Raw genomic sequence first — 25,400 nt, 5'->3', positions numbered from 1 at the left:
AGCACATGCACAAAAGCCCTTGGCAAGATCAGGTAGCTGAAGAAGGCAGAGCTGGCTCGTCCCCCTATGTACAGTGTTTAGAAAGCACGATCAGTGTTAGAAAAGACAGTGTAAGTAAACTGCAGCATGGAAGGAGGAGTCCACCAGACTGAGGAGAGCCCTGACGGAGGCAGGGAGAGTAGGGCCCTTGGTGTGTAGCTGCCGAAGGGAGCCCGGGAAGTAGGATGGCGAGGAAAACCAGAGGCTGGGGGCGGGGGGTGCACAGCGCCCAGCATGAGAGCTGGGTGGGGGCCGCCAATGCACTGACAGGGCTCCTAGCCCAAAGTTCAAACTCCACACGTCATGGACTGGAGAGTAAAATTTCTTCCAAACCCCCTGGACCAAAGGATGCTTAGGGTACTAGAGCTTCTTGCAGGAGAGCCGCCGTAGGGCCCACGCTGTGGGAAGTGCCAAGGCCGCCCTTCGGGCCTTTGGATTTTGTCTGCTTCCGCTGCACAGCCCCCTCCTGGGCGGCAAAGGTGGGTCACTGCCTTAGGGCACCCCTGCACTGACACAGGTTCTCTTCTCTTCCAGGAGATGCCAATAGACAAATTAGTGAATACAAATTTAAGCTTTCAAAAGCAGAACAGGATATAACCACATTGGAACAGAATGTAAGTACTTCTCAGTACACTACCAAGTGATTTATGCCCCCTTTGAAACATGTCTGTTTCCTGCATCTGAGTGGCTAACTCCAGGGGTACCTAGGTTTCTCTGGGCTGCCTCCGCGGGGCGGTCTCTAGAAAAGCTCTGTATTAAAGTGGAGAAGGCAGCAGGAAAAACCTAGCAGGGCACTTCAGCCTTCTGTTGGCTGTCAAAACGTAGAAGGCTGTGGCTGTAATTCTGTTTTTTCCAGATAATTCAAGAGATTTCAGGAAGACGGTAGTTTGAAAATTCCTTATTATACATTTCAGAAGGTCTAAAAGCTTTTCCATTTAGTGAGTCTCATCCTGCAGTGTTACTTTGGCACTTAAACAATATGTTCATCATAAACTTAACATGGGAAATTGGCCCCATAATGACTCTCCAGCTGTAATCCTCTCTGGGGACATTTCTGGATCTATAAATAGCTGTCGGGTTCTGAGAGGCCCTATGACTCACTGTGAGGGGATGACTCGGGATCTGTAATGACGCGGTGTTTCCATCGTGGCTGCGAGAAAGGGGCTCCAGTGCCCATTAGCAGAGGCCCACGTTCTCTTGTTGACAGATCAGCCGGCTCGAGGGCCAGGTGCTGAGGTATAAAACCGCTGCCGAGAATGCCGAGAAAGTGGAGGACGAACTGAAGGCTGAAAAGAGGAAGCTCCAGCGGGAGGTACCTGCTTTTGCAGCCTCACATTCCTACAAGAAAAGATTCTTTGTGGCCTAGGAAATTGAATCCTGGGTCCCATCTTAGGGGAGCTGCAGTGGAGTCTCTTACTCTTCTGTGTCGGTTTCTCACCTGTGCAATGACTTGCCATTTACTTTTATGTTTTGGTCAGAGACTAAGAAAAAGGATAATCTCCCTTGTGTTTTAGAGCTGGTCTGTTTTTCCACCTGCAGTCTGACCTGTGATTGCTCAGCGTCCCTTGTTGAGTCTCACTGGAAGAGAAACAAGGCCATGGGGTGGCCCAGCGCTTCTGTTTCCTTTTCTTGGGGGTGGGGGTGGGGGCGGCTGAAGTGACACTGGGTTTTGGGTGTGACCATGTGAGGTGACTAGGCTCTCCCTATCTGCAGTTACGAACAGCACTGGACAAGATTGAGGAGATGGAGATGACCAACAGCCACCTGGCCAAGCGGCTGGAGAAGATGAAGGCCAACAGAACAGCGCTTCTGGCACAGCAGTAGGAGGCTGCCCTTCAGCTCGGGTGCTGCCCCTCAGGTCCCATCCAGACGGACTGACTCTTTGTCCATTGACACAGACCCCCTTCAGTACTGTTTGAGATTTGTCATTAAAATAGCCACCTTTGTATTTTATAATTTATGAGAGAATGAAACAGGTTTGAATCTTCATGAGTGAACACTCTGGATTTCGTTTGTAGTTTGATTCTAGACTGAGAACTGGTCCGTGCTGTTTTTATTTTTTATGCCATAATTTTAGAATCAAGTTTACTCACCATTTTTCCCCAGCTGCCTCAGTGACTGGGCACTCGGAGGTCTTGGTACAGGTTCTGGAGGACAGCAACTCTGTGAGTGCCCAATGCGATAACGTGACTGGAGACCTCGGAAAACATAAGTGCCTTCTCCACGGTGCAATTCAGACTTCAGTCATCTCCAGCAGTCAAAAGACACTTACCCTTAATATCAGATAGCCTTTATATTTTAGTGAAGAAACAAGTTCACAGGTAGGGAATATATGTTTCACTCAAATTTCTATGTTTGGAGGAAAAGCCTTTTTTTGTAAAATATTTAAATTTATATAAGAAAATGTTAGAAAAAGATTTATGGGGAGTGTATATAAAACTTGCTTTATTGCATGTGGCCGGGGAAGTCCAAAGCCTTACACTCTTAAAGTAAGAGTAGGGCCCCTTCGTCTTCAACATCAGCCGTGCTGTGTCTCATGTAAAGTATCTCATCTGCTGCTGATCTGTGGAATGAAACCTCAGACGAGCCCGGTGGGGAGGGGGGCGGGCAGGAAGTGGGGGGAGGTCGGCCTGAAGACTCTATTAAACGCACCCTGTTGCTGACCACAGCTGGCTACTGACACATTCATTTTTGTTAGAAAAGGCTTCAAGACAAATCCAGGCAGCCACACCCACCCCTCTTATCTTGGCCCTCTTATTTTTTCTCCCCTGCAAGGAGAAGGATCTGCAATATACAGCTTTTTAAGAACTTTGGTTTCATCTTTAAAGGCACCCAATTCAAGAGGCTTTCATCATCCAGCATGGCCACTTTGCAGGATCTGTTATTCCCTTTTGCCCTCAGAATCAAGGTGGTTTTATGGAGATGGTGGTTGTAGCTTCAGAACAAATGCTGGGCAAAGTCTAGTGAATTAATGTCTCCTTAGATACATTAGACTTGAAACCAGATGCTAAAGCTAATCTGAATATGAAGAAGAGCTCTACAAAATACCCCCTTCTTCAGAACATTTAGCCTTTTTAAAAATATGAAAACCACTGTCCTGAATGGAAGAGATCTCCTATAAATTCTCTCTAGTCGTAGTAGCAGCCAAGCAGGAGCTGTGGGAGAGGCTGAGGACGTGGTCCTGTGAGCCAGCACGCCTTGGAGACCCCCTCCTGGCCCGGCCGCTCAGCCTATGCCCCGCTGGGCTCATGGAGCCTCTTGGAAGTTCTTTTGGAAGTTCTCCATGGTAGAATCTAACTTGCCCCTTTTGTGGTACAACAAATTTGTCTCTTCTGTTCCAGTCTCCAAACAGAATGGCTCCATGTGTTCATTAGGTAGAGTTCCCCGTTCTTTTCTATGGAACCTTCTTCACAATCTGGATTTTACCTCAGTAATTGTAGGCGTTCCTCCTTGTGCTCACTGCACATTTCTGTTAATGCATGCTAGCGTTAAGGCAGCTCATTGTAATGGCACCTACAGCTTACGTTTGTGTTTTTACATCATGGTCATTCTTCAGATAAGAATAACTACAACTTTATCTTAAGCTGGTAGTATTCACAGCCATTAAAGGGGCTGAGTTAAAGTGCACACTAGTTACAGACTTGATAGGATTTTGTCTTCTTCCAAGTTTTTCATTACAAATAAGTTAATTAGCTTTGGTTACTTAAGGTAGTAACAGATTATCAATTCAGCTTTCTCCATACTCTTTGTCACCAGAGCCTCTTGTACGTCCAGGATCTCTTTTCAAAGGCATTTGAATCAGCATAATTTGTATCACCTGATATTAGAAACGTACCAGAATACACAAAGAATCAAACCAAAGCAAGATCTATAGAATCTCAAGGCCTTTTTAGAATTCTTATCAGATGCCCAAAGGGCTTTCAAACTACTGGATTCTTCACCATAATGAGGTATACTGTAGGGGAAAATGGATCTAGAACACCTTTCAAGTGCGATGAAATTAAATAAGGAATCATGTCAGGACGCCTTTGACAATTTATTTCTGATTAGTCCATCAACTGTGAAAGAGTGCTTCTAGTGAGAAGGCAAACGGGAGTTTTCAACCGTAAGACCTATCCTTGTCAGGACACAGTGCAAGAACTGCACATCCCAGAGTCCACAAGTGACTGTGTTTAACACCTCTCGAAGACTTTGTACAGATCGGGCAGGTTAGCAAGCTGTAGGATATTTCCATCTTCTGTGAAATGTTTGGGAGGCAGAAGGTGTGAGCGGAAGGCTTTATAGACAATGTGTTCCACAGTCCACTTCCAGGGGTTTGCAGAGGAGCCGCATACTTCACTCTGGAAAAGACATGTGAGATGTCACAAGCCTCCCTTACCCCCTCTCACATCCCAGTGTTCATGGTTTCCTGACTGACGTGTACTAGGCCTGAAGTCCTGCTGGTTACAATGGGCTGTTTTACCTACTGCGGTTGAAACATCCTTTTAGGGATCCTACAGGCCTGACTGTGGGAGAGGAGATAAGGGGAAAAGAAGGCTGACTTTCTCCCGTGGAAACTTGGTTTCCATTCGGGAAGAAGTGTTGACTGTAGCAGGATCTAACAGTGTCTGATCCTGACTATGATGTTCACTGGCAGTAGTAGGAAGTGCATTCACTCAGGCCCTTTTTGTGTACAGCTAGCTAATCATAGGAATTCAGAGACAGCAAATTTAACTTCCTAAAGGTTGTGTGAGGGTTCATTCCAGTTCCGGGTGTTAATGTGCATCACCACAGTACCTGCTGGCCCGAGAGGGTCGACTCCTCAGATACATACTGCTTCCGAATGGAGTAAAACATAGCACATTCTTTACTGAGGCTTTCAAAACATTCCTTCTCTTCATCCCAGTTCACCTGGTCCAAGGAGAGAATTTAATACCTCAACATAGGTACTTGCTTTAATAAACACATTTAATTCCAAGTGGAGATCACAGCTTTTTAAATGTTAACTGTTTAGGCATTCAATTTGTAACCTGGAACTGCTGAATACTGCTGGGGGAGGTGGGGTGGGGGTGGGGCCTTCTGCTCTTTCATCCTTTCCATCTTCCTCATTCCATGTGAAGGTACAGCCCTGTGCCCTTGCCCTCCAGCCCACACACATGCACCCACACACTTAGGGATGGCTTGACCACTTGCCTCCGTGGCTAGTCGAAGAATGAAGATAGGCAGACCCTCCAAAGGGGGCACATAGTTGTCAATCAGCAGGGGTAATCCAATCAGGTTCCCTTCCTGTTTGTGGAGAAAAGGCCAGGACAGGGAAACCAGAAATACAATGTTAGAGTTGAATCCAGTTCCCTTTCCCCAGGGCTTCCTTCTTGTCCTCATACCCGCACTCTGGGTGAGTGGGTACCTGAGCAGGGCACTGGGGGCAGGAGAGCAGGGCACTTAACGAGCTTTTTTGGGGCACTTGGGTGGCTCAGTTGGTTAAACACCTGCCGTCAACTCAGGTTGTGATCCCAGGGTCCTGGGATCAAGCCTCATGTCGGGCTCCCTGCTCAGTGGGAGTTTACTTCTCCCCATCTTCTCTGCTCATGTTCTCTCTCTCAAATAAAATCTTATAAAATAAAAAAGCTTTTTGTATTGACATGAAGCAATTTCTTTCGCTATGTTCACCAACTAAAGAATACATCGAGATGAAAAGCCCCAAAGATTAAGGGATAAAAGGAAGAAACAAGGAAATCAGGTGGCTTGGCATCATTTCATTTGCTGTGGCCTGTAGGCACTGTGGACTCCGCTCTCCCCTGAGTCCTTCACCCCAGGCACACGAATGGGCATGAATGGATATGAAAATAGTTGTGTAACCGAGAAATGCAAATAGGGAGTGAAGACATGAATGGATGTCACGTGCTGCTTCTAACTGGAGCGAACAACAGCCTTCTTGCCCTGATCTTGAATTATCTTGGAACTTGACTCCTATCTGAAGAATAAAACAAAGGCCTAAGAATGCTGTCACACACCTCATCAATTTCCAGAGAGAAGTAGTCTGCAAGCATCTCAGCCTTCTTCTTCAGAAACTCAACAATGTATTCGGCAAGTCCTTCTTTGGGACCATCCTCCTCCGTCCAGCCACTCTCGGGACTGTCCAGGGCGAGCATGGCCAGCTCAAACAGCGGTGCAGGCTCCTAGAACACAGGAAGTGATAACAGTGCATCCAAGTGATGCCTGAATTCCTGCCCATAAAACCACCACAGGTACACCTCGAAGGTACTGTGGGTCTGGTTCCAGACTACCATAGTAAAGGGGGCATCACGATATAGGGAGTCAAATGAATTTTTTGATTTCCTAGTGCACATAAAAGTTAGGTTTACACACACATACATACTAGAGTCTAGTAAGTGTAAAATAGCACTAAATCTGAAAAAAACCTTAACTAAAAAAAATTATTGTGAAAAAAATGCTAACATTTGAGCTTCCAGTGAATTATAATCACTGATCACAGTTTGTATTATACACAAATGCAATAATAAAAAGGTCTGAACTATTGCCAGAATTACCAAAATTATGACACAGAAACATGAATTGAACAAATGCTGTTGGGAAAATGGTGCCAACCCTACCTAGGTGTAGGGTTACCACACACCTTGAATTTGTAAAAATGCGATGTCTGTGAAGTACAATGAAGTGTGAATAACCACAAAACCATGATCATGACAGCAAGTGAGAAACCCCAAATCTAACACTCAATCCCCATCTCCCATAAAGAAAAACCCTGAAAATCCACAAAAAAAAAAACCCTTTTCCTCCTCTTCATTGGTCGCCATTTCAATAGAGAGGATGTGACAGCCTGCTGAATGGGTGGGAAGCACGAGGCTGTGTGGAGGCATTTCCCCTCTGTGTGGCTCTAAGGACTCCACTTACTTTCATATTTCTACTGCCTCACTGATAACTAAAGCAAGGGGAAGGGAGAATAAATGTCATTTCAGGTAAACCATCTGATAAGGAAAAAGACTGAAATGTATAGTTAAAAATAAGATGCCTAAATTTTCTTCCATTTCTCCCCTTCTGACGTTGCTGTGGTCATATAGTTTACTTTTACACATGTTATGAACATGAACAGAACACTGTTACTATTTTTTCATAATAAGAGAGGAGTCCATGAAAAGACCCAACAATTTAAATGTTTATGCACTCTGTACTAGAGCTTTTAAATCTATGAAGGATCAAACCAGTGGACCTGGCAAAGAGAAAAAGACAAATTCGCAATTATAGTCCGAGGTTTCAATACCATCCTTTTAAAAAAATACACTGGACCAAGGAGAAAATCAAGATACAGAAGATCGGAGCATTACTGTTAACTTACTGTACTTGCCACTCAAAGAATACTCCACTTAACCAGACCAGAACACAAATTCATTTCAAGTGTGCATGGATTCTTTACCAGCACAAACCATGCTCTAGGCCATAAGGCAATCTCAGTAACGTTAAAGGATTTAAGTATATTCTCTGATTAAAATGGAATTTACTTAGAAATCAGTAGCAGATATTGAAGATCTCCCAAGTAACTGGAAACAATATACCTCTCAATAACCTGTAGAGCAAAGAAGAAATAAAGAAGGATGTAAAAATATTTTGAACTGGATGAAAATGAAAACTTATCAAAATTTGTGGGGAGCTAAGACAAGACTCAGCAGAAATTTATTAGCATTAAGCACGTATATTAGAAAAGAAAGAGGAGGGAGGGGCAAGGTGGCGGAAGAGTGGGGTCCCCAAGTCACCTGTCCCCACCAAATTACCTAGATAACCTTCAAATCATCCTGAAAATCTACGAATTTGGCCTGAGACTTAAAGAGAGACCAGCTGGAATGCTACAGTGAGAAGAGTTAGCACTTCTATCAAGGTAGGAAGAGGGGAAAAAGAAATAAAGAAACAAAAGGCCTCCAAGGGGGAGGGGCTCCGCGAGGAGCCGGGCTGAGGCGGGGGCGAGTGTCCCCAGGACGGGAGAGCCCCGTCCCGGAGGAGCAGGAGCTGCACCAAACTTCCCGGGCGGAAAAGGGCTCGCGGGGAGTTAGAGCAGGACCCAGGAGGGTGGGGATGCCCTCGGGCTCCCGGGGACACTAACAGGCACCTGCGCCCCGGGAGAGTGCGCCGAGCTCCCTAAGGGCTGCAGCGCGCACGGCGGCAGGACCCGGAGCAGCTCGGAGGGGCTCGGGCGGCGGCTCCGCGGAGGGGGCTGCGGGGCGGGAGCGCGAATCCAACAGCGCAGGCCCCGGAGCACAGAGCGCGGGGACACAGCCCAGGATCCGGCCTCGCCCGGGACAGGCAGAGGCCAGGAGGGCCCAGGACAGCAAGGACGCTCCTGCCCCGAGCTGAGCCTCCAGGCCCTGCAGACCCAGAGCTCTGTAGTTACTGCAGGGGCTAAATCCAGGGCTCCAGAGCTGGCCCCACCACTGGGGTTGTTCCTCCTGGGGCCTCACGGGGTAAACAACCCCCATTGACGCCTGCACCTGGCAGGGGGCAGAGCAGCTCCCCCAAGTGCTAACACCTGAGAATCAGCACAGCAGGCCCCTCCCCCAGAAGACCAGCTGGATGGACAAGTTCCAGGGGAAGTCAAGGGACTTAAAGTATACAGAATCGGAAGATACTCCCCTGTGTTTTTTTTTTCTTTTTGATTTCTGTTTGCTTCCCCCACCCTTTTTTTCCCTTTTTCTTTCTCTTTTTCTTCTCTTTTTTTCTTCCTTTTTTCTCTTTTTCTTTCCTTCTTTCTCTCCTCTCTTTTTCTCCTTTTCCCAGTACAACTTGTTTTTGGCCACTCTGCAATGAGCAAAATGACTAGAAGGAAAACCTCACCTCATAAGAAAGAATCAGAAACAGTCCTCCTCTCTCGCACAGAGTTACAAAATCTGGATTACAATTCAATGTCAGAAAGCCAATTCAGAGGCACTATTATGAAGCTACTGGTGGCTCTAGAAAAAAGCATAAAGGACTCAAGAGACTTCATGACTGCAGAATTTAGATCTAATCAGGCAGAAATTAAAAATCAACTGAATGAGATGCAATCCAAACGAAGTCCTAACGACGAAGGTTAACAAGGTGGAAGAACAAGTGAGTGACATAGAAGACAAGTTGATGGCAAAGAGGGAAACTGAGGAAAAAAGAGACAAACAATTAAAAGACTATGAGAATAGATTAAGGGAAATAAACGACAGCCTGAGGAAGAAAAACCCATGTTTAATTGGGGTTCCCGAGGGTGCCGAAAGGGACGGAGGTCCAGAATATGTATTTGAACAAATCAAAGCTGAAAACTTTCCTAATCTGGGAAGAGAAACAGGCATTCAGATCCAGGAAATAGAGAGATCCCCCCCTAAAATCAATAAAACCCGTTCAACACCTCGACATTTAATAGTTAAGCTTGCAAATTCCAAAGATAAAGAGAAGATCCTTAAAGCAGCAAGAGACAAGAAATCCCTGACTTTTATGGGCAGGAGTATTAGGGTGACAGCACACCTCTCCACAGAGACCTGGCAGGCCAGAAAGGGCTGGCAGGATATATTCAGGGTCCTAAATGAGAAGAACATGCAACCAAGAATACTCTATCCAGCAAGGCTCTCATTCAGAATGGAAGGAGAGAAAGAGCTTCCAAGATAGGCAGCAACTGAAAGAATATGTGACCTCCAAACCAGCTCTGCAAGAAATTTTAAGGGGGACTCTTAAAATTCCCCTTTAAGAAGAAGGTCAGTGGAACAATCCACAAAAACAAGGACTGAATAGATATCATGGTGACACTAAACGCATATCTCTCAATAGTAACTCTGAATGTGAACGGGCTTAATGACCCCATCAAAAGGCGCAGGGTTTCAGACTGGATAAAAAAGCAGGACCTATTTGCTGTCTACAAGAAACTCATTTTAGACAGAAGGACCCCTACGGCCTGAAAATAAAAGGTTGGAGAACTATTTACCATTCAAATGGTCCTCAGAAGAAAGCAGGGGTAGCCATCCTTATATCAGATAAACTAAAATTCACCCCAAAGACTGTAGTAAGAGATGAAGAAGGACACTATATCATACTTAAAGGATCTATCCAACAAGAGGACTTAACAATCCTCAATATATATGCCCCGAATGTGGGAGCTGCCAAATATATAAATCAATTAATAACCAAAGTGAAGAAATACTTAGATAATAATACACTTACAATTGGTGACTTCAATCTAGCTCTTTCTATCCTCGATAGGTCTTCTAAGCACAACATCTCCAAAGAAACGAGAGCTTTAAATGATACACTGAACCAGATGGATTTCACAGATATCTACAGAACTTTACATCCAAACTCAACTGAATACATTCTTCTCAAGTGCACTGGAACTTTCTCCAGAATAGACCACATACTGGGTCACAAACCGGGTGTGAACCGATACCAAAAGATTGGGATCGTCCCCTGCATATTCTCAGACCATAATGCCTTGAAATTAGAACTAAATCACAACAAGAAGTTTGGAAGGACCTCAAACACGTGGAGGTTAAGGACCATCCTGCTAAAAGATGAAAGGGTCAACCAGGAAATTAAGGAAGAATTAAAAAGATTCATGGAAACTAATGAGAATGAAGATACAACCGTTCAAAATCTTTGGGATGCAGCAAAAGCAGTCCTGAGGGGGAAATACATCGCAATACAAGCATCCAATCAAAAACTGGAAAGAACCCAAATACAAAAGCTAACCTTACACCTAAAGGAGCTAGAGAAAAAACAGCAAATAGATCCTTCACCCAGCAGAAGAAGAGAGTTAATTAAGATTCGAGCAGAACTCAACGAAATCGAGACCAGAAGAACTGTGGAACAGATCAACAAAACCAGGAGTTGGTTCTTTGAAAGAATTAATAAGATAGATAAACCATTAGCCAGCCTTATTAAAAAGAAGAGAGAGAAGACACAAATTAATAAAATCAAGAATGAGAAAGGAGAGATCACTACCAACACCAAGGAAATACAAACGATTTTAAAACATATTATGAACAGCTATATGCCAATAAATTAGGCAATCTAAAAGAAATGGACACATTCCTGGAAAGCCACAAACTACCAAAACTAGAACAGGAAGAAATAGAAAACCTAAGCAGGCCAATAACCAGGGAGGAAATTGAAGCAGTCATCAAAAACCTCCAAGACACAAGAGTCCAGGGCCAGGTGGCTTCCCAGGGGAATTCTATCAAACGTTTAAAGAAGAAATCATACCTATTCTACTAAAGCTGTTTGGAAAGATAGAAAGAGATGGAGTACTTCCAAATTCGTTCTATGAGGCCAGCATCACCTTAATTCCAAAACCAGACAAAGACCCCACCAAAAAGGAGAATTACAGACCAATATCCCTGATGAACATGGATGCAAAAATTCTCAACAAGACACTAGCCAATAGGATCCAACAACACATTAAGAAAATTATTCACCATGACCAAGTAGGATTTATCCCTGGGACACAAGGCTGGTTCAACACTCGCAAAACAATCAATGTGATTCATCGTATCAGCAAGAGAAAAACCAAGAACCATATGATCCTCTCATTAGATGCAGAGAAAGCATTTGACAAAATACAGCATCCATTCCTGATCAAAACTCTTCAGAGTGTAGGGATAGAGGGAACATTCCTCAACATCTTAAAAGCCATCTACGAAAAGCCCACAGCAAATATTCTCAATGGGGAAGCACTGGGAGCCTTTTCCCTAAGATCAGGAACAAGACAGGGATGCCCACTCTCACCACTGCTATTCAACATAGTACTGGAAGTCCTCGCCTCAGCAATCAGACAACAAAAAGACATTAAAGGCATTCAAATTGGCAAAGAAGAAGTCAAACTCTCCCTCTTTGCCGATGACATGATACTCTACATAGAAAACCCAAAAGCCTCCACCCCAAGATTGCTAGAACTCATACAGCAATTCGGCAGTGTGGCAGGATACAAAATCAATGACCAGATGTCAGTGGCATTTCTATACACTAATAATGAGACTGAAGAAAGAGAAATTAAGGAGTCAATCCCATTTGCAATTGCACCCAAAAGCATAAGATACCTAGGAATAAACCTAACCAAAGAGGTAAAGGATCCATACCCTAAAAACTATAGAACACTTCTGAAAGAAATTAAGGAAGACACCAAGAGATGGAAAAATATTCCATGCTCATGGATTGGCAGAATTAATATTGTGAAAATGTCAATGTTACCCAGGGCAATTTACACGTTTAATGCAATCCCTATCAAAATACCATGGACTTTCTTCAGAGAGTTAGAACAAATTATTTTAAGATTTGTGTGGAATCAGAAAAGACCCCGAATAGCCAGGGGAATTTTAAAAAAGAAAACCATATCTGGGGGCATCACAATGCCAGATTTCAGGTTGTAGTATAAAGCTGTGGTCATCAAGACAGTGTGGTACTGGCACAAAAACAGACAAATAGATCAATGGAACAGAATAGAGAATCCAGAAGTGAACCCTCAACTTTATGGTCAACTAATATTCAATAAAGGAGGAAAGACTATCCACTGGAAGAAAGACAGTCTCTTCAATAAATGGTGCTGGGAAAATTGGACATCCACATGCAGAAGAATGAAACTAGACCACTCTCTTGCACCATACACAAAGATAAACTCAAAATGGACGAAAGATCTAAATGTGAGACATGATTCCATCAAAATCCTAGAGGAGAACACCGGCAACGCCCTTTTTGAACTCAGCCACAGTAACTTCTTGCAAGATACATCCACGAAGGCAAAAGAAACAAAAGCAAAAATGAACTATTGGGACTTCATCAAGATAAGAAGCTTTTGCACAGCAAAGGATACAGTCAACAAAACTAAAAGACAACCTACAGAATGGGAGAAGATATTTGCAAATGACATATCAGATAAAGGGCTAGTTTCCAAGATCTATAAAGAACTTATTCAACTCAACACCAAAGAAACAAACAATCCAATCATGAAATGGGCAAAAGACATGAAGAGAGATCTCAGAGAAGAAGACATAGGTATGACCAACACGCACATGAGAAAATGCTCTGCATCACTTGCCATCATGGAAATACAAATCAAAACCACAATGAGATACCACCTCACACCAGTGAGAATGGGGAAAATTAACAAGGCAGGAAACCACAAATGTTGGAGAGGATGCGGAGAAAAGGGAACCCTCTTACACTGTTGGTGGGAATGTGAACTGGTGCAACCACTCTGGAAAACTGTGTGGAGGTTCCTCAAAGAGTTAAAAATAGACCTGCCCTACGACCCAGCAATTGCATTGTTGGGGATTTACCCCAAAGATACAGATGCAGTGAAACGCCGGGACACCTGCACCCCGATGTTTCTAGCAGCAATGTCCACAATAGCCAAACTGTGGAAGGAGCCTCGGTGTCCATCGAAAGATGAATGGATAAAGAAGATGTGGTTTATGTAAATACAATGGAATATTACTCAGCCATTAGAAATGACAAATACCCACCATTTGCTTCAACGTGGTTGGAACTGGAGGGTATTATGCTGAGTGAAATAAGTCAATCGGAGAAGGACAAACATTATATATTCTCATTCATTTGGGGAATATAAATAATAATGAAAGGGAATAGAAGGGAAGGGAGAAGAAATGGGTAGGAAATATCAGAAAGGGAGACAGAACATGAAGACTCCTAACTCTGGGAAACGAACTAGGGGTCGTGGAAGGGGAGGAGGACTGGGGCTGGTGGTGACTGGGTGGTGGGCACTGAGGGGGGGCACTTGACAGGATGAGCACTGGGTGTTATTCTGTTTGTTGGCAAACTGAACACCAATAAAAAATAAATTTATTATTAAAAAAAGAAGAAAGATGTCAAAAGGTGATCTCAGCTTCCACCTTAAGAAATTTGAAACAAAAGAGTAATTACCCCCAAATAAATAGAAAGGAAGTAATAAAGATCAGAGTAAATATCAATGAGATAGAAAACAGAAAAACAACAGAGAAAAATCTATGAAACCAAAAGTCGGTTCTTTTGAGATCAATAAAACTGGTAAACGTCTAGCCAGACTGATTAGGTTAAAAAGAGAGGATAAACATTGCCAGTATTAGGAATGAGAGAGAATCTAAACATTAAAAGAATTATGAAAAATATTATGAACAACCTCATGCCAATAAATGTGAAAACTTTAATGGACAAATTCCTTGAAAGAAACCAAACCAAAGCTCTGTCGAGAGGAAAAAGATAACCTGAATTAGTTATCTGTGAAAGAAACTGAATTTGTAATTAAAAACCTTCTCATAGGAAATCTCCAGGCCCCGATGGCTTCATTCACTGATGAATTCTACCGTGTTATTTAAGAAATAAACACTAGTTCTACACAAACTCTTTCAGAAGATCGAAGAGTAGAGGATACCTCCCAACTCATTCTATGAAGCCAGCATTACACTAATACCAAAACCAGACAAAGACTACAAGGAAAAAAAAGGAGTATCCTTCATAAACATAAATGTAGCAAGTGTAAACAAAATTCTAGCAAGTCTATTTCAATAATTTATACAAAGGGTGATGTATCACATACAAGCAGGGTTCATCCAGGAATGCAAGATTGGTTTTTAACATGAAAATGTAATATACTGACACATTAAAAAAGAACACCATGCAATTATCTTAACAGAGACGCAAAAAAAGCATTTGAAAAAACCCAATATCCATTCCCAAATAAAAACAACTCTAAGCAAACAAGGAACAGGGAACTTCCTCAACTTCATAAAGGCCATCTCCCCTCTACCTATGGCAGAAAGCATACTTAATTTTGAAAGACTGAATGTGTTTTCCCCTATGATCAGGAACAAGAGAACAATTTCCATCCTTACCACTTTTTTAAAGATTTTACTTATTTATTCATGAGAGACACAGAGAGAAGCAGAGGGAGAAGCAGACTCCCTGTGGGCAGCCCAATGTGGCACTCGATCCCAGGACTCCAGGATCACACCCTGAGCTGAAGGCAGACGCTCAACCACTGAGCCACCCAGGTGCCCCCTTACCACTTCTATTCAACATTGGTCTAGCCAGTGTAACCAGGCAAGAGAGAAAAAGAAGCGATCCAGGTTGGACAGGGAAAATAAAACTGTCTTTATTCACAGAGACCATGATCATCTATGTAGATACTGATGGAATCTATAAGAAAGCTATGAGAATTACTAAGTGAGTTTGGCAAAGCTGCAAGGTACAAGATTAATATACAAAAACACTTGTGTTTCTATATACTAACATCAAACAACTGGACAATTTTTAAAATGCCACGTATAGGGACGCCTGGGTGGCTCAGTGGTTAAGTGTCTGCCTTCAGCTCAGGGTGTGATCCCAGGTCTGGGGATCAAGTCCTACATCGGGCTCCCCACAGGGACCCTGCTTCTCCCTCTACCTATGTCTGCCTCTCTCTCTGTGTTCCTTGTGAATAAATAAAATCTTAATAAATAAATAAAATGCCATGCATAATAGCATCAAAAAAAAAAAAAAAAAGTGAGATACTAAGGGATAAATCTAACAAAAGATTTCCTCCCCAGATTGATCTGGAGATTCATGACAATCCCAATAAAAATCCCAGAAGTCTTTTTTGTAGAGTATGTTAGCTGTACAAAGATGGTATGAAACTATATAGATAAGCAGTCTGATTTTAATTTAAAATTAAAATTAAACATGAAAAGGTCTTGGAAGAAATGCCCTAATACTATCAGCTGGGGTTGTCTGTTTTTGGGTTACAGGGTTTAGAGGATGTTTATTTCTACTTTTATCACTTTACAAGTTTTCTTAAGTAGATATATATTAACCTACATAATAATACACATTTGTTTAAGCTGGCTACCAGGGGCCCTTGAGTAGTTCAGTGGTTGAGCAACTGCCTTTGGCTCAGGGCGTGATCCTGGGGTCCTGGGACTGAGTTCTGCATTGGGCTCTCCACAAGGAGCCTGCTTCTCCCTCTGCCTATGTCTCTGCCTCTCTCTCATGAATAAACAAATCTTTAAAAAAAAAAAAAAAAAAAGCTGGCTACCATAAGACTATTCTGCTTTGTATAAATCTGAGTTTATAACTAAAGATACTTCCAAATGCAAATCATGCAATACAGAAACTATCCTAAACTTTTTAAGGAAAATCTAATATACTACAAATCAGATATTAGGATTGAGTGATTATTTTCAGAAATGACCAGGCGTTGGAAGTTTCAGCAGTGAGAAGCGGGAAATACACTTACCGAGAGCCTCAGAACACCAAAATTGGCAAAATCATAAATGAGTATCTGATAGAACAGTTCTTCACTGAAAAATAAAAATGAAGTGACTTTAAGGAAATGCTCAATCCATGCCTGAGATCCAAGCAGTCATTGCAAATAGGAGAAATAACCCCTGAAACATGAATGGGAGAAAGGGATGGTTCTACCTGCTGTGGAGGCTTCCTGACAGGCTGTAGGCTCTAAGGAACTGGGCCCCACAGCAAGCTCCAGCCAGGGTTTCAGCTGGCGGCCTCCAGCTAGGGCTCAGAGCACTAGATCTAAGTCTCTAAGTCACCCATGCTCTGTCCCACCCACTGGCTGTTAAAAGCTGTTGAACGCCCCGTAGGTGAAATTTAAGAGTTTTGTTTGCTTATCTTTTCCCCCACTTACAAAGAATCCTATAAATCACCTTTTTTTTCTTTTTCTTTACAATTCACCATTAAAAATGGTATGGTGTGTATAGGGAAGGCAGGAGACTTACTAAATAATCACCAGGACACACAAGGCAGAATTAGACCACCCCGGTGTAAAGTGTACGATGAAGCACTAGCTGGCAACATTCCAGAAGCAGCTGTGAAGTATGCAACACACTGACCTCCTTATACAACATAGTGCTGAAATAAATGGTACTTTCTAGTTTTTAGGCAATATGGACCACAGTGGTCTATTTAAAGACGTGTTCTCATTATCAATCGAAGTAGACAAGGCATCTGCTACACTGGCACTATAGTGGGGAAACTGAGATACCCAGTGAGTACCTGACTTGTCCTAGGTCAGAGTTAGTAAGGTTGAAAAGGGAAGAGCTGAATCCAGGTACTGCACTCTGATCTTCGTTCTCCATCTGTTTCTTTTACTTTCTCACTGGGAAATCACTCACATTTATTAAAAACTGAAATTCTGGGACTGGCCTGGCATTGTTTGTAAAATGAAATAATCTGAACACAATGGGATTTGGAGTCTAGAAATGTACTTATATATGCTGGAAAAGAAAGAACAAAGATAGCTGAATTGCCAACATATTAATAAGAGAGCCCAGTGCATAAGCCAAAGGATTCTCAAAGATGACAGACCTTGAACAGAGCTGCACCAAAGGGCTAAAAAGGGTGAGTCCTGAATATGCAAAGATGCATGGGTGCCAACAGTCAGCTCTGGACCAGGGCAGTTTCTAGGCGAGGGACATCAAATTGGTTTTTATCTTGTGTGCCACCCCCAAGCAACATAAGGCAGCTCCCTTGCTCACTGGCTCAAGAAAGCACTGAGGCAACAACAGGGCTGATGGGAAAGGGTCCCACAGTGGACAGGTGATGTCTAATACATGTCCCATCTGTGCCACCTATTTGAGAACATTTTTTTTAAAGATTGATTGATTAAGATTTTATTTATTTATTCATGAGAGACACAGAGAGGCAGAGACATAGGCAGACAAGTAGGCTCCATGCAGGGATCCTGATGTGGGACTTGATCCCAGGACTCTGGGATCATGACCTGAGAGCCAAAGGCAGATACTCAACCACTGAGTCACCCAGGTGTCCCTGAGAACATATTTAATACAGGTTCTAGACTCACTAGGAGCTCATCTACCAAGGTCTCTGGAAACAATCAATAGAAAGGTTGCTGGCTATGGGCTGGGCAAACAGCACCACTGAGATCTCCCCTCCCATGGTTGTCAGCCCTTCTGGCTCATGTGGTAACTCTCGCCTTACTCAAGGTGAGAGTAAGCCTTGGCTACATTCCCTAAGGAAGAAAGGGGGCCTTAGGTCCTCTTTCTCTTGCATCCCACAGTACCGTGCTGCACATAGCAGATGCTAGAATTCTCTATTGGCACTAAGCCCATCAACACCTGGTTCAACCACAGTGGTCAGTGTTTACTAAGGACCAAGGACCTACCAAACATTAGGCTTCCCTGTCATTTTCTACCCTCACAAAATCCTGCAAGCTAAGTAGTAATTTCTAAATCTTGTAGATGGGAAATCTGAGACATAGTTCAAGAAAGTACCTTGTCCATAATGACATAAATGGTAAATGGCTGAGCCTGGATTTGAAACCCTCTGTCCCCAAAGCCTGGGACCTTTCCAAACACCTCATAACGCTGTTCCCAGCTTTTGGTGCCTGTGCTTTGAGAACCATTCTTCTAGCAGGCCTGCTTCTGTCATGACTCACTCATTTACCTCAATTTGGTGGTGTTGAGAAGGTATAACTTGGTCTGATGCTGAGCCAGGGCCCACTGAGGATTCACGCAGCCCACAAAGGAGTGGTTATGCAGCATCTCTCGGAGTGCTGGAAAATGAAAAGCAGGTAAGTCATGGCATCCCACCAACACCTCTCTGCAGCCCAAAACACCAAGCCCCAGAGCTCAAGACAACAAACAGGCCACAATGTACATGCCTGAAATATACCTCCTGCTGAAAACAAATACAAATGAGGAATAAATTATAACAGATCTTTCAAAATACCACAAAAAACTGCCCAGAGATAAAGGACTACTTAAAGATACCACCTAGGGCAAAGCAGGAAGCCAGAAAAGTGCTGCAAGCTCCAGCCAGCTTTACTCAAAGGTACCAGAGGGACCTCAGGAATCATGAACACTACTTTTTGTAGGCTCTGAGGTGTGGAGAAAGAAAAACAAAAAAGGTTTGAAATGAGGAGTCTAACAGGAGACCATTTCCCCAGCACAGGAAGCTGAAATGCCAGCAGCTGTTACCCTCAGGCAAAAAAGAAGAACTACTGCTGTGTCCCAGGCCCCAGGGCAGGGAGCCAAACTGCCCACCCACCTCAAGCCTGGATCCTGGGAGTAAAGCATAAAAAACATCACAGCCCTGAGAATCTGTAACCATGAGCTAGGACTCACAGCCAGGATTCACGCTAAGTGTGTTGCCTAAAACCTCGTGGGGAGATTTTAGTTTACTGTGATTCAGGACTGACTGTTCCTCCAGGTCCATAACAGAATGAAATGCAAATTCTCTGTGGAGAAATTCAGTGTCAATCCAGGCTTCAAATTATCCCCCATAGATAAAATACCAGGAGCTAGCAGTAAAAAAATTACAAAACACACAAAGAATGCACGAAGAATTAGAATCCAGAAGAAACCACACAACCTCTGCAAAGATTCAGAGACTGGAAATACCAGCAAGGAAGAGAAAAATAAGCATGTTTAGTATGCTTAAGAGGGATTAAGCAATGAATAAGTAGCAGGAGACTAACAAATTATGAAGATCTCCAAAAGAAGCTGAATTTCTAAAAATTAAAAATATAACAGTTGAAATTAAAAATCTAGATAAAGAGGGATCGGATCCCTGGATAGCTCAGCAGTTTAGTGTCTGCTTTTGGCCCAGGGCATGGTCCTGGAGTCCTGGGATTGAGTCCCACATCAGGATCCCTGCATGGAGCCTGCTTCTCCCTCTGCCTGTGTCTCTGCCTCTCTCTGTGTGTTTCTCTCATGAATGAATAAATAAAATCTTAAAAAAAAAAAAAAAAAAAGATAAAGAGAGGAAATCAGGACAGAGAAACAGGAAAACTACAGAAACAGCTTATGCAATGTGGAGGATAACAAATATATAAATCAAGTTCCAGAACAGAAAAAGGGCAGGGGGAGATGATATTTACAGACTCTGAAGACAAAAATATCTGATAGTATCTGAGACGTGATGGAAGACACCAAGCCTCAGTTCCAGGAAGCCCAACAAAACCCACACCTGGCACACAGAAATACTGCATGACACTAAAGAGATCTTAAAAGCACTCTGAGACAAAAGAGGGATTCCCCACAAAGAATAAAATATAAAGCTGACAGCTGAATTTTCAGCAGCAACAGTGGAAGTGAAAAATGATAGAGCACCAACTTCAATGTGTTAAGAAAAAGTGACTGTCAATCTGGAATTTTAAACCCAGCAAAAAAACACTTTTCAAAATGAAGATGAATTAGACAAAACAAGTCAGTTGGCCACCCAAGGCCCCACTACAGGATGTGCTTCAGGCAGACCATGAAAGATCTAAAGGAAAGAATTATGAGCTAATAATATTTGCTACGTCCAAACAAACTGACAGTAACAATGTTTTATGGAACTATTTGATACCCACATGAAAATTACATGAATCTAACACCCTACACCAAAGATGAATTCCAAGAAGACTAGGGATTTACATATAAGCATTTTAGGAGACAATATAAGAATGTGCCTTTAATTATCCCAGAATTAGAAAGCATCTCGTACATAAGATTTAAAAAGCCAATCTGTAAAGAACAATTCATAAAATCTGCCTATGTTAAATCTAAGAATTTCTGTTCATGAAATGAGTATTTGTTTAAAAAAAGAAGAAAATGGGTAAGTCCTAAACTGGGGGAAGATGTTTTCATGTAACTAATATGGAACATATCTAGAATATATAAAGAACTCCTCAAATCAGTTTGAAAAGACCAAAAACCCAACAGAAAAATGGGCAAAAAACTAGAAGAGACACTTAACAGAAGGAGAAATATCCTTAAATTTATAGTAACCAGGGAGAAGCAAATAAAACCACCATCAGTTACTATGTCACAAACATTAAACTGGTAAAAAAGAATCTGTCAAGATCAAACCCTAGAGAGGAAGGAGAACAAATGCAACTTCTGTATCCTGTTGGTGGGACCAACAATGTGTGTACATTTATCTGACCCCTTTGAAAACCAGTTTATCATTGTATGACCAACCCAGTAGCAGCTCTCCTGAGTATATGCCTACAGCCAAGCTTCCCAATATACACCAGACTCTCTGACTCCCTCAGGGCCAGGAGCAGGCCAGGGCATGAGGGGGTGGGGATGAGGCAGCATGAGCCCAAACATCCTTCAACAGCAGAATGAACAAACATGCAGTCACTGTCACCAAACGGAATTGATTACACAGAAAAAGCAAACCAGAGCTGTATACAGTAAGATGGATGGATCCTAGGAACATAATAATGTGTGTGTGATATCTATTTATCTATGTATCTATATATATCTATATATATAAAAAAAAAAGCCCATACAGTATGATTCCTTTATGTAAAATTTAAAGCTTGCAAACTAAACACATTTTCTAGGGCTACAATATGGGTGCTAAAATGTATTAAAAAGAAAAGAAATAATAATGACAAAATTTAAGATAGTGGTTACCTCTAAGGGAGAAGGAAGGGTACAGGTTAGGGAAGAGTACCCAAGAGCTTCAAAGGTGATGAAACCCACAATGCTCTATCTCTTAAACAAGTGTTCATGTTTTTTCTCACGTGGATCCTATGTATATATCCTATAAATTTGATTTTTTATTTACCAATACATTGTGTGTACATATGTATGTAATTAAAAATACCACCACCATAAAGAGGGGTAGGGGAAGAGGGTTTGGAGACCACAGGGAAGAGTCTGGGGACAGCAATAAGCCTGTATACCACATTTTCACTGTACTTTTTTTAGCTTGGCCACCACTCTGTCCCCCCAACCCCAAATAAAAAGAGGCTTATTTTCTTCATTTTTAGAATGAAGTGTTCCCCTCTGTTCCCACTGGAAACTCAATGTCTCTACAGGATGTACTGTGTAGGCGGAAAATGATTATTTTAAAAGCTGGAGAACATCAAATAATCTTGAATAATGAGGCACTGGAGAAAAGAGAAAGCAGTATAATCCACTAAAAAAAGTGTCAGAGAGTTTTCCATACAGATTTTTCATGGAACCCTCTGACGCATCCTAGCTACCAAGGTGCAGCTTTGCCAGCCTGGGCAGGGAAGGGAGGAGGCATCTGCTGGCCCTGCGTAAGGCTTCCAGAGTTGCTCTTTCATTCAGGCAGGACTTTTCTTCCCTCGGCTTCATGAGGCTACTTGGGCCTCTTCACGATCTCTTATCAGGACCTCAAGGACCTCTATTTCATTCCTCCTCTAAATATCTTCACAGCATTAGAAGTCTGTGGGCATTTCCCTGCCATTGTGCCAGCAGCAAAATGGAACAAGATCCTTCCATGCTTGAAAGCCAAACCACACATCTGAGTTCTCAGTGGAGGCCCTGGGTCTCAGCCTGTTTTTCTAAGAACTGGCAAGTAAAGCCAAACCCGAAGGAAGCACAACCAGTCCCTGAGTTCTTAATACCATGTGCAGAGCAGAAGCTCGGCACCCTACTGGACCGCCTTACAGAAGTCCCATGTGCATAGCCTCTGGCTGTTGTCTCACAGGATCCAGAAGCCCCCCCAGGCATGTCTCACCCTGGGCTTCCAGGGTGAGAAGTGGCTTCCACCTCTGTTACAGAATATCTTTCATTTTACCTTATGTGGGCAGCCAGTTACTTACTAACACTCCCCACAACACTGTGCTATCCTATATGGCAGGGGTCAAGGCTCATTCACCTCACTTTCTGCCTCAGGGCTTGCACCGTGCCTTTTGTGCAGAGAACATACTTGACAAATGTTTGCCAAGCTGATTTCACGTGCCAAAAGAAATGATCACCTGGGGACAAGCCATACAAAAGTATGAACACTGAGACCCAGGACTGTTCTCCAAAGACCAAGGAAATAGAATTGTTGGGTGAAATATTAAACACATTCACATTCAAATGACAGCAAAAACACATTACAACAGTCCTTGTCCTCATTAATTAATAGATCAAAACTATGGAACTAGCAAGTAGATTCAGTCATTACTAATTTGAGATGAGCCTAATTCCATGAACAACTGACTGGGTACTGGGCAAAAATTAAACTCACTGGTTGACTGAAAGTGACCACTGGGGAGGGGGAGATCCAGCAGACTCCAGAGACTGACTTAGTGTTCAACTCTGACATCCTTCAGAACAAAGATTCACCTCCCAGGCTCCTCCTCTCAACCATTTACACACTGCCTCAGGACATACGTTCTGCGTGCACCTGCCGGGCCCTCTGTGGATGCCAGGGGTGAAGTGGTGGGCGTGACAGACACGATCCCCGCGCAGACAATACATGATCAAATCATCACACAAAGAAGCACAACCAAGAATTCTGGCACAAGGAGAGCATCCCTGACCTCCTGTAGGGGAGCAGCTGCATTGTTGGTCTGTTAAGGCAAGTGGCCTACTTCACCAAATCTGAGCTCCAGGGAAATCCCTATACTGCATTCCCCTCGAGGACCAGGGGCCCTGGGTGTAAATCACACACCAGCGGGCAGGACCCAAGGTAGAGGTCCCCCCACCTGCAACAGAGGCCTGACCTTATGAAGCACACACATGGTAATCAGGTGCTTATCACAAGGGCCCAGTAGAGGCTATAGCAGTGCTGTCATGTGGGAGGGTAGGAAAATAGTGCCCCAAAAAGGTGAATGAATTTCCGACAGGCTAGGGAATGGTGCAGCTAGCAGGAGCTCCCACAGAGCCCTTCCAGCTCACTCCATTTGCATGTGACAGACAGTGCTCCTTCTGTGAGACCCTACACTGGCACATCTGAAACACTGGCTTCAGTTGGCATGATCAAATCGCAAGGTGCACCCGCCCACACAGGCAGCTGGTTTGCTTAGCATCTGAATCCTGGGCCAGCCACCTCGTGTGCAGGCCTTGCCAGTTACCACCTGCCCTCAATGAGGTGTGTCCCCAGGTCAGTTTCTGATTGTTTGGATATTCCAACTCATCTGTCCTCTTTTGTCCTCTCCATTTTCCATTCCATGTCCTCACCTTCAAAACAGGTAACAGCAGTGCTCTGCCTCTCTCACAAGATGATTCTAGAATTACATGAGACAATGTGTACAAATACACAATTTGGGAACATTTAGATTCATCATCTGAGCCTCAGCAATGGGCTCCAAACCTTATCAAACTTGACACAGATTAGCTTTACACTGCACTGAAAACTGTGCAACTAGTCAGAAATTTTTCAAAATGCTAACTTTAAATAGCCTGCTTTACATAAGGGATACAAACCCTTAAGGAGGACTCAGTAAATTCCAAAGCTGAGGGAAGCTATCAATTGAATCTACTGTGAGTGAGCCTGCTAAATAAATCAAGGAACAGCCCACTTCTCTTGCATTATTTAAAATGGTTTTAAAAGCTCCCAGCTTGAAAGCCAATAAACAGAAGAGCAACCGGAGCAAATCTTCATAGAAACAAAAATCAGAGGCCACTGGGCAGCTCCTTCAACAACTGGCAAGACCCTAGTCACAGGAAGCTTTTATTCTGCCCACATGCAGACACCTACGGCTCTGCCCACATGCGGACAAAGAATGGTCCAGAGTGCTGAGAGAAGAGAAAACAAACAAGGAAAGGTAAACTGAGGCCTTGCTGAATGAACTCATCCAAACAAGAGGAGATGGTACAGAGAAAAATGTAAGGTGCCACTGAGCCACAGCAGTGCTTCAGAGGGAGGAGGATTAGTGTGAAAAGTGCTACCCTGCTCCTGGCCACTCGGGACTTTACAAGCTAATCCAGATAGTCATATTTTAAGACACAGCATTAAAACACAACTATTTTACTAAGGAAATGTGTTACAGGTGAAACACAGCAAGGCCATGACTAAGCTACGTAGACACATGCAGAGCGGCTATCTGGAGCCTGGAGTTGTGCCGTCTACACCTGGAGCATGACTGCTGGACTCACCCGGGGCAGATGGTTCTTGGGCCAGGTTGCTGTTCTACTCCTCAATCCCTGCTCAGTTTGTGCCTGGGACACGACTGGCCCCATTTAATTCCTAAAACCATGTTCTTAGCGAGTTTTGAAGTAACAGGGACCAAAACCCAGCTCTACTTCAGTATTCTGAAAAGCTATTTCTGAGGAAGGTCATCCTGATTTATGACTTTGACTTTGGGATATAAAAATATCTACTGACTTCTAATGCTGTAATAGCGGTTTCACTTATATTTTACCTCTAACCAGCACAATCATTTTCAAGGGTAAAACTAATCCCATTTTACAGATGATGAAAAACCAAGGCACAGCAACGTTGTTACAAGTTTAAGGTCACACAGCGGAAATGGTAGTGCCAGGATAATCCACTCGAGGCCCTCCAAAGCCTGTGTGCTCTCGAAAGAGCACACCCCACTAGGCCACAAATCAGAATCTTGTGGGACATCACACATTTTAAGATAAAAAACAAACTGAAGATTATTTAAATGAATGCTTTACTCCAGCTAACTAGGGTTTAGTGAGAATACTGATTAATTATAATTAAAACCAGAG

The 25,400-nt window shown here is 43.1% G+C and overlaps 2 protein-coding genes across 40 annotated transcripts in view; one reads left to right on the top strand and one right to left on the bottom strand.

Annotated features, from left to right (window-relative positions):
- Positions 1-2,705, top strand: part of LRRFIP2 (LRR binding FLII interacting protein 2) — a 109,445-nt gene extending 106,740 nt beyond the window's left edge. For all 27 annotated transcript variants that reach the window (XM_026001038.2, XM_026001039.2, XM_072726445.1 and 24 more), the window contains 3 exons: positions 574-653; positions 1,247-1,351; positions 1,753-2,705. In XM_026001038.2, coding sequence (XP_025856823.1) covers positions 574-653; positions 1,247-1,351; positions 1,753-1,863 — 296 coding nt within the window. In that variant the 3' untranslated portion in view covers positions 1,864-2,705. The remainder of the gene's footprint in view (positions 1-573; positions 654-1,246; positions 1,352-1,752) is intronic.
- A 1,351-nt stretch (positions 2,706-4,056) lies between these two features.
- The window catches only part of MLH1 (mutL homolog 1), a 48,969-nt gene continuing 27,625 nt past the window's right edge, over positions 4,057-25,400 (bottom strand). For all 13 annotated transcript variants that reach the window (XM_026001033.2, XM_026001031.2, XM_026001035.2 and 10 more), the window contains 6 exons: positions 18,433-18,541; positions 16,247-16,310; positions 6,033-6,197; positions 5,212-5,304; positions 4,816-4,929; positions 4,057-4,379 (listed from right to left, as the gene is read on the bottom strand). In XM_026001033.2, the coding sequence (XP_025856818.1) occupies positions 4,212-4,379; positions 4,816-4,929; positions 5,212-5,304; positions 6,033-6,197; positions 16,247-16,310; positions 18,433-18,541 (713 nt within the window). In that variant the 3' untranslated portion in view covers positions 4,057-4,211. The remainder of the gene's footprint in view (positions 4,380-4,815; positions 4,930-5,211; positions 5,305-6,032; positions 6,198-16,246; positions 16,311-18,432; positions 18,542-25,400) is intronic.

The sequence above is a fragment of the Vulpes vulpes genome, chromosome 11 (assembly GCF_048418805.1).
Source record: "Vulpes vulpes isolate BD-2025 chromosome 11, VulVul3, whole genome shotgun sequence".
Classification (NCBI taxonomy): domain Eukaryota; kingdom Metazoa; phylum Chordata; class Mammalia; order Carnivora; family Canidae; genus Vulpes; species Vulpes vulpes.
The sequence above is the reverse complement of the archived record's forward strand: the minus strand, read 5'-3'. Positions and strand labels throughout refer to the sequence as shown.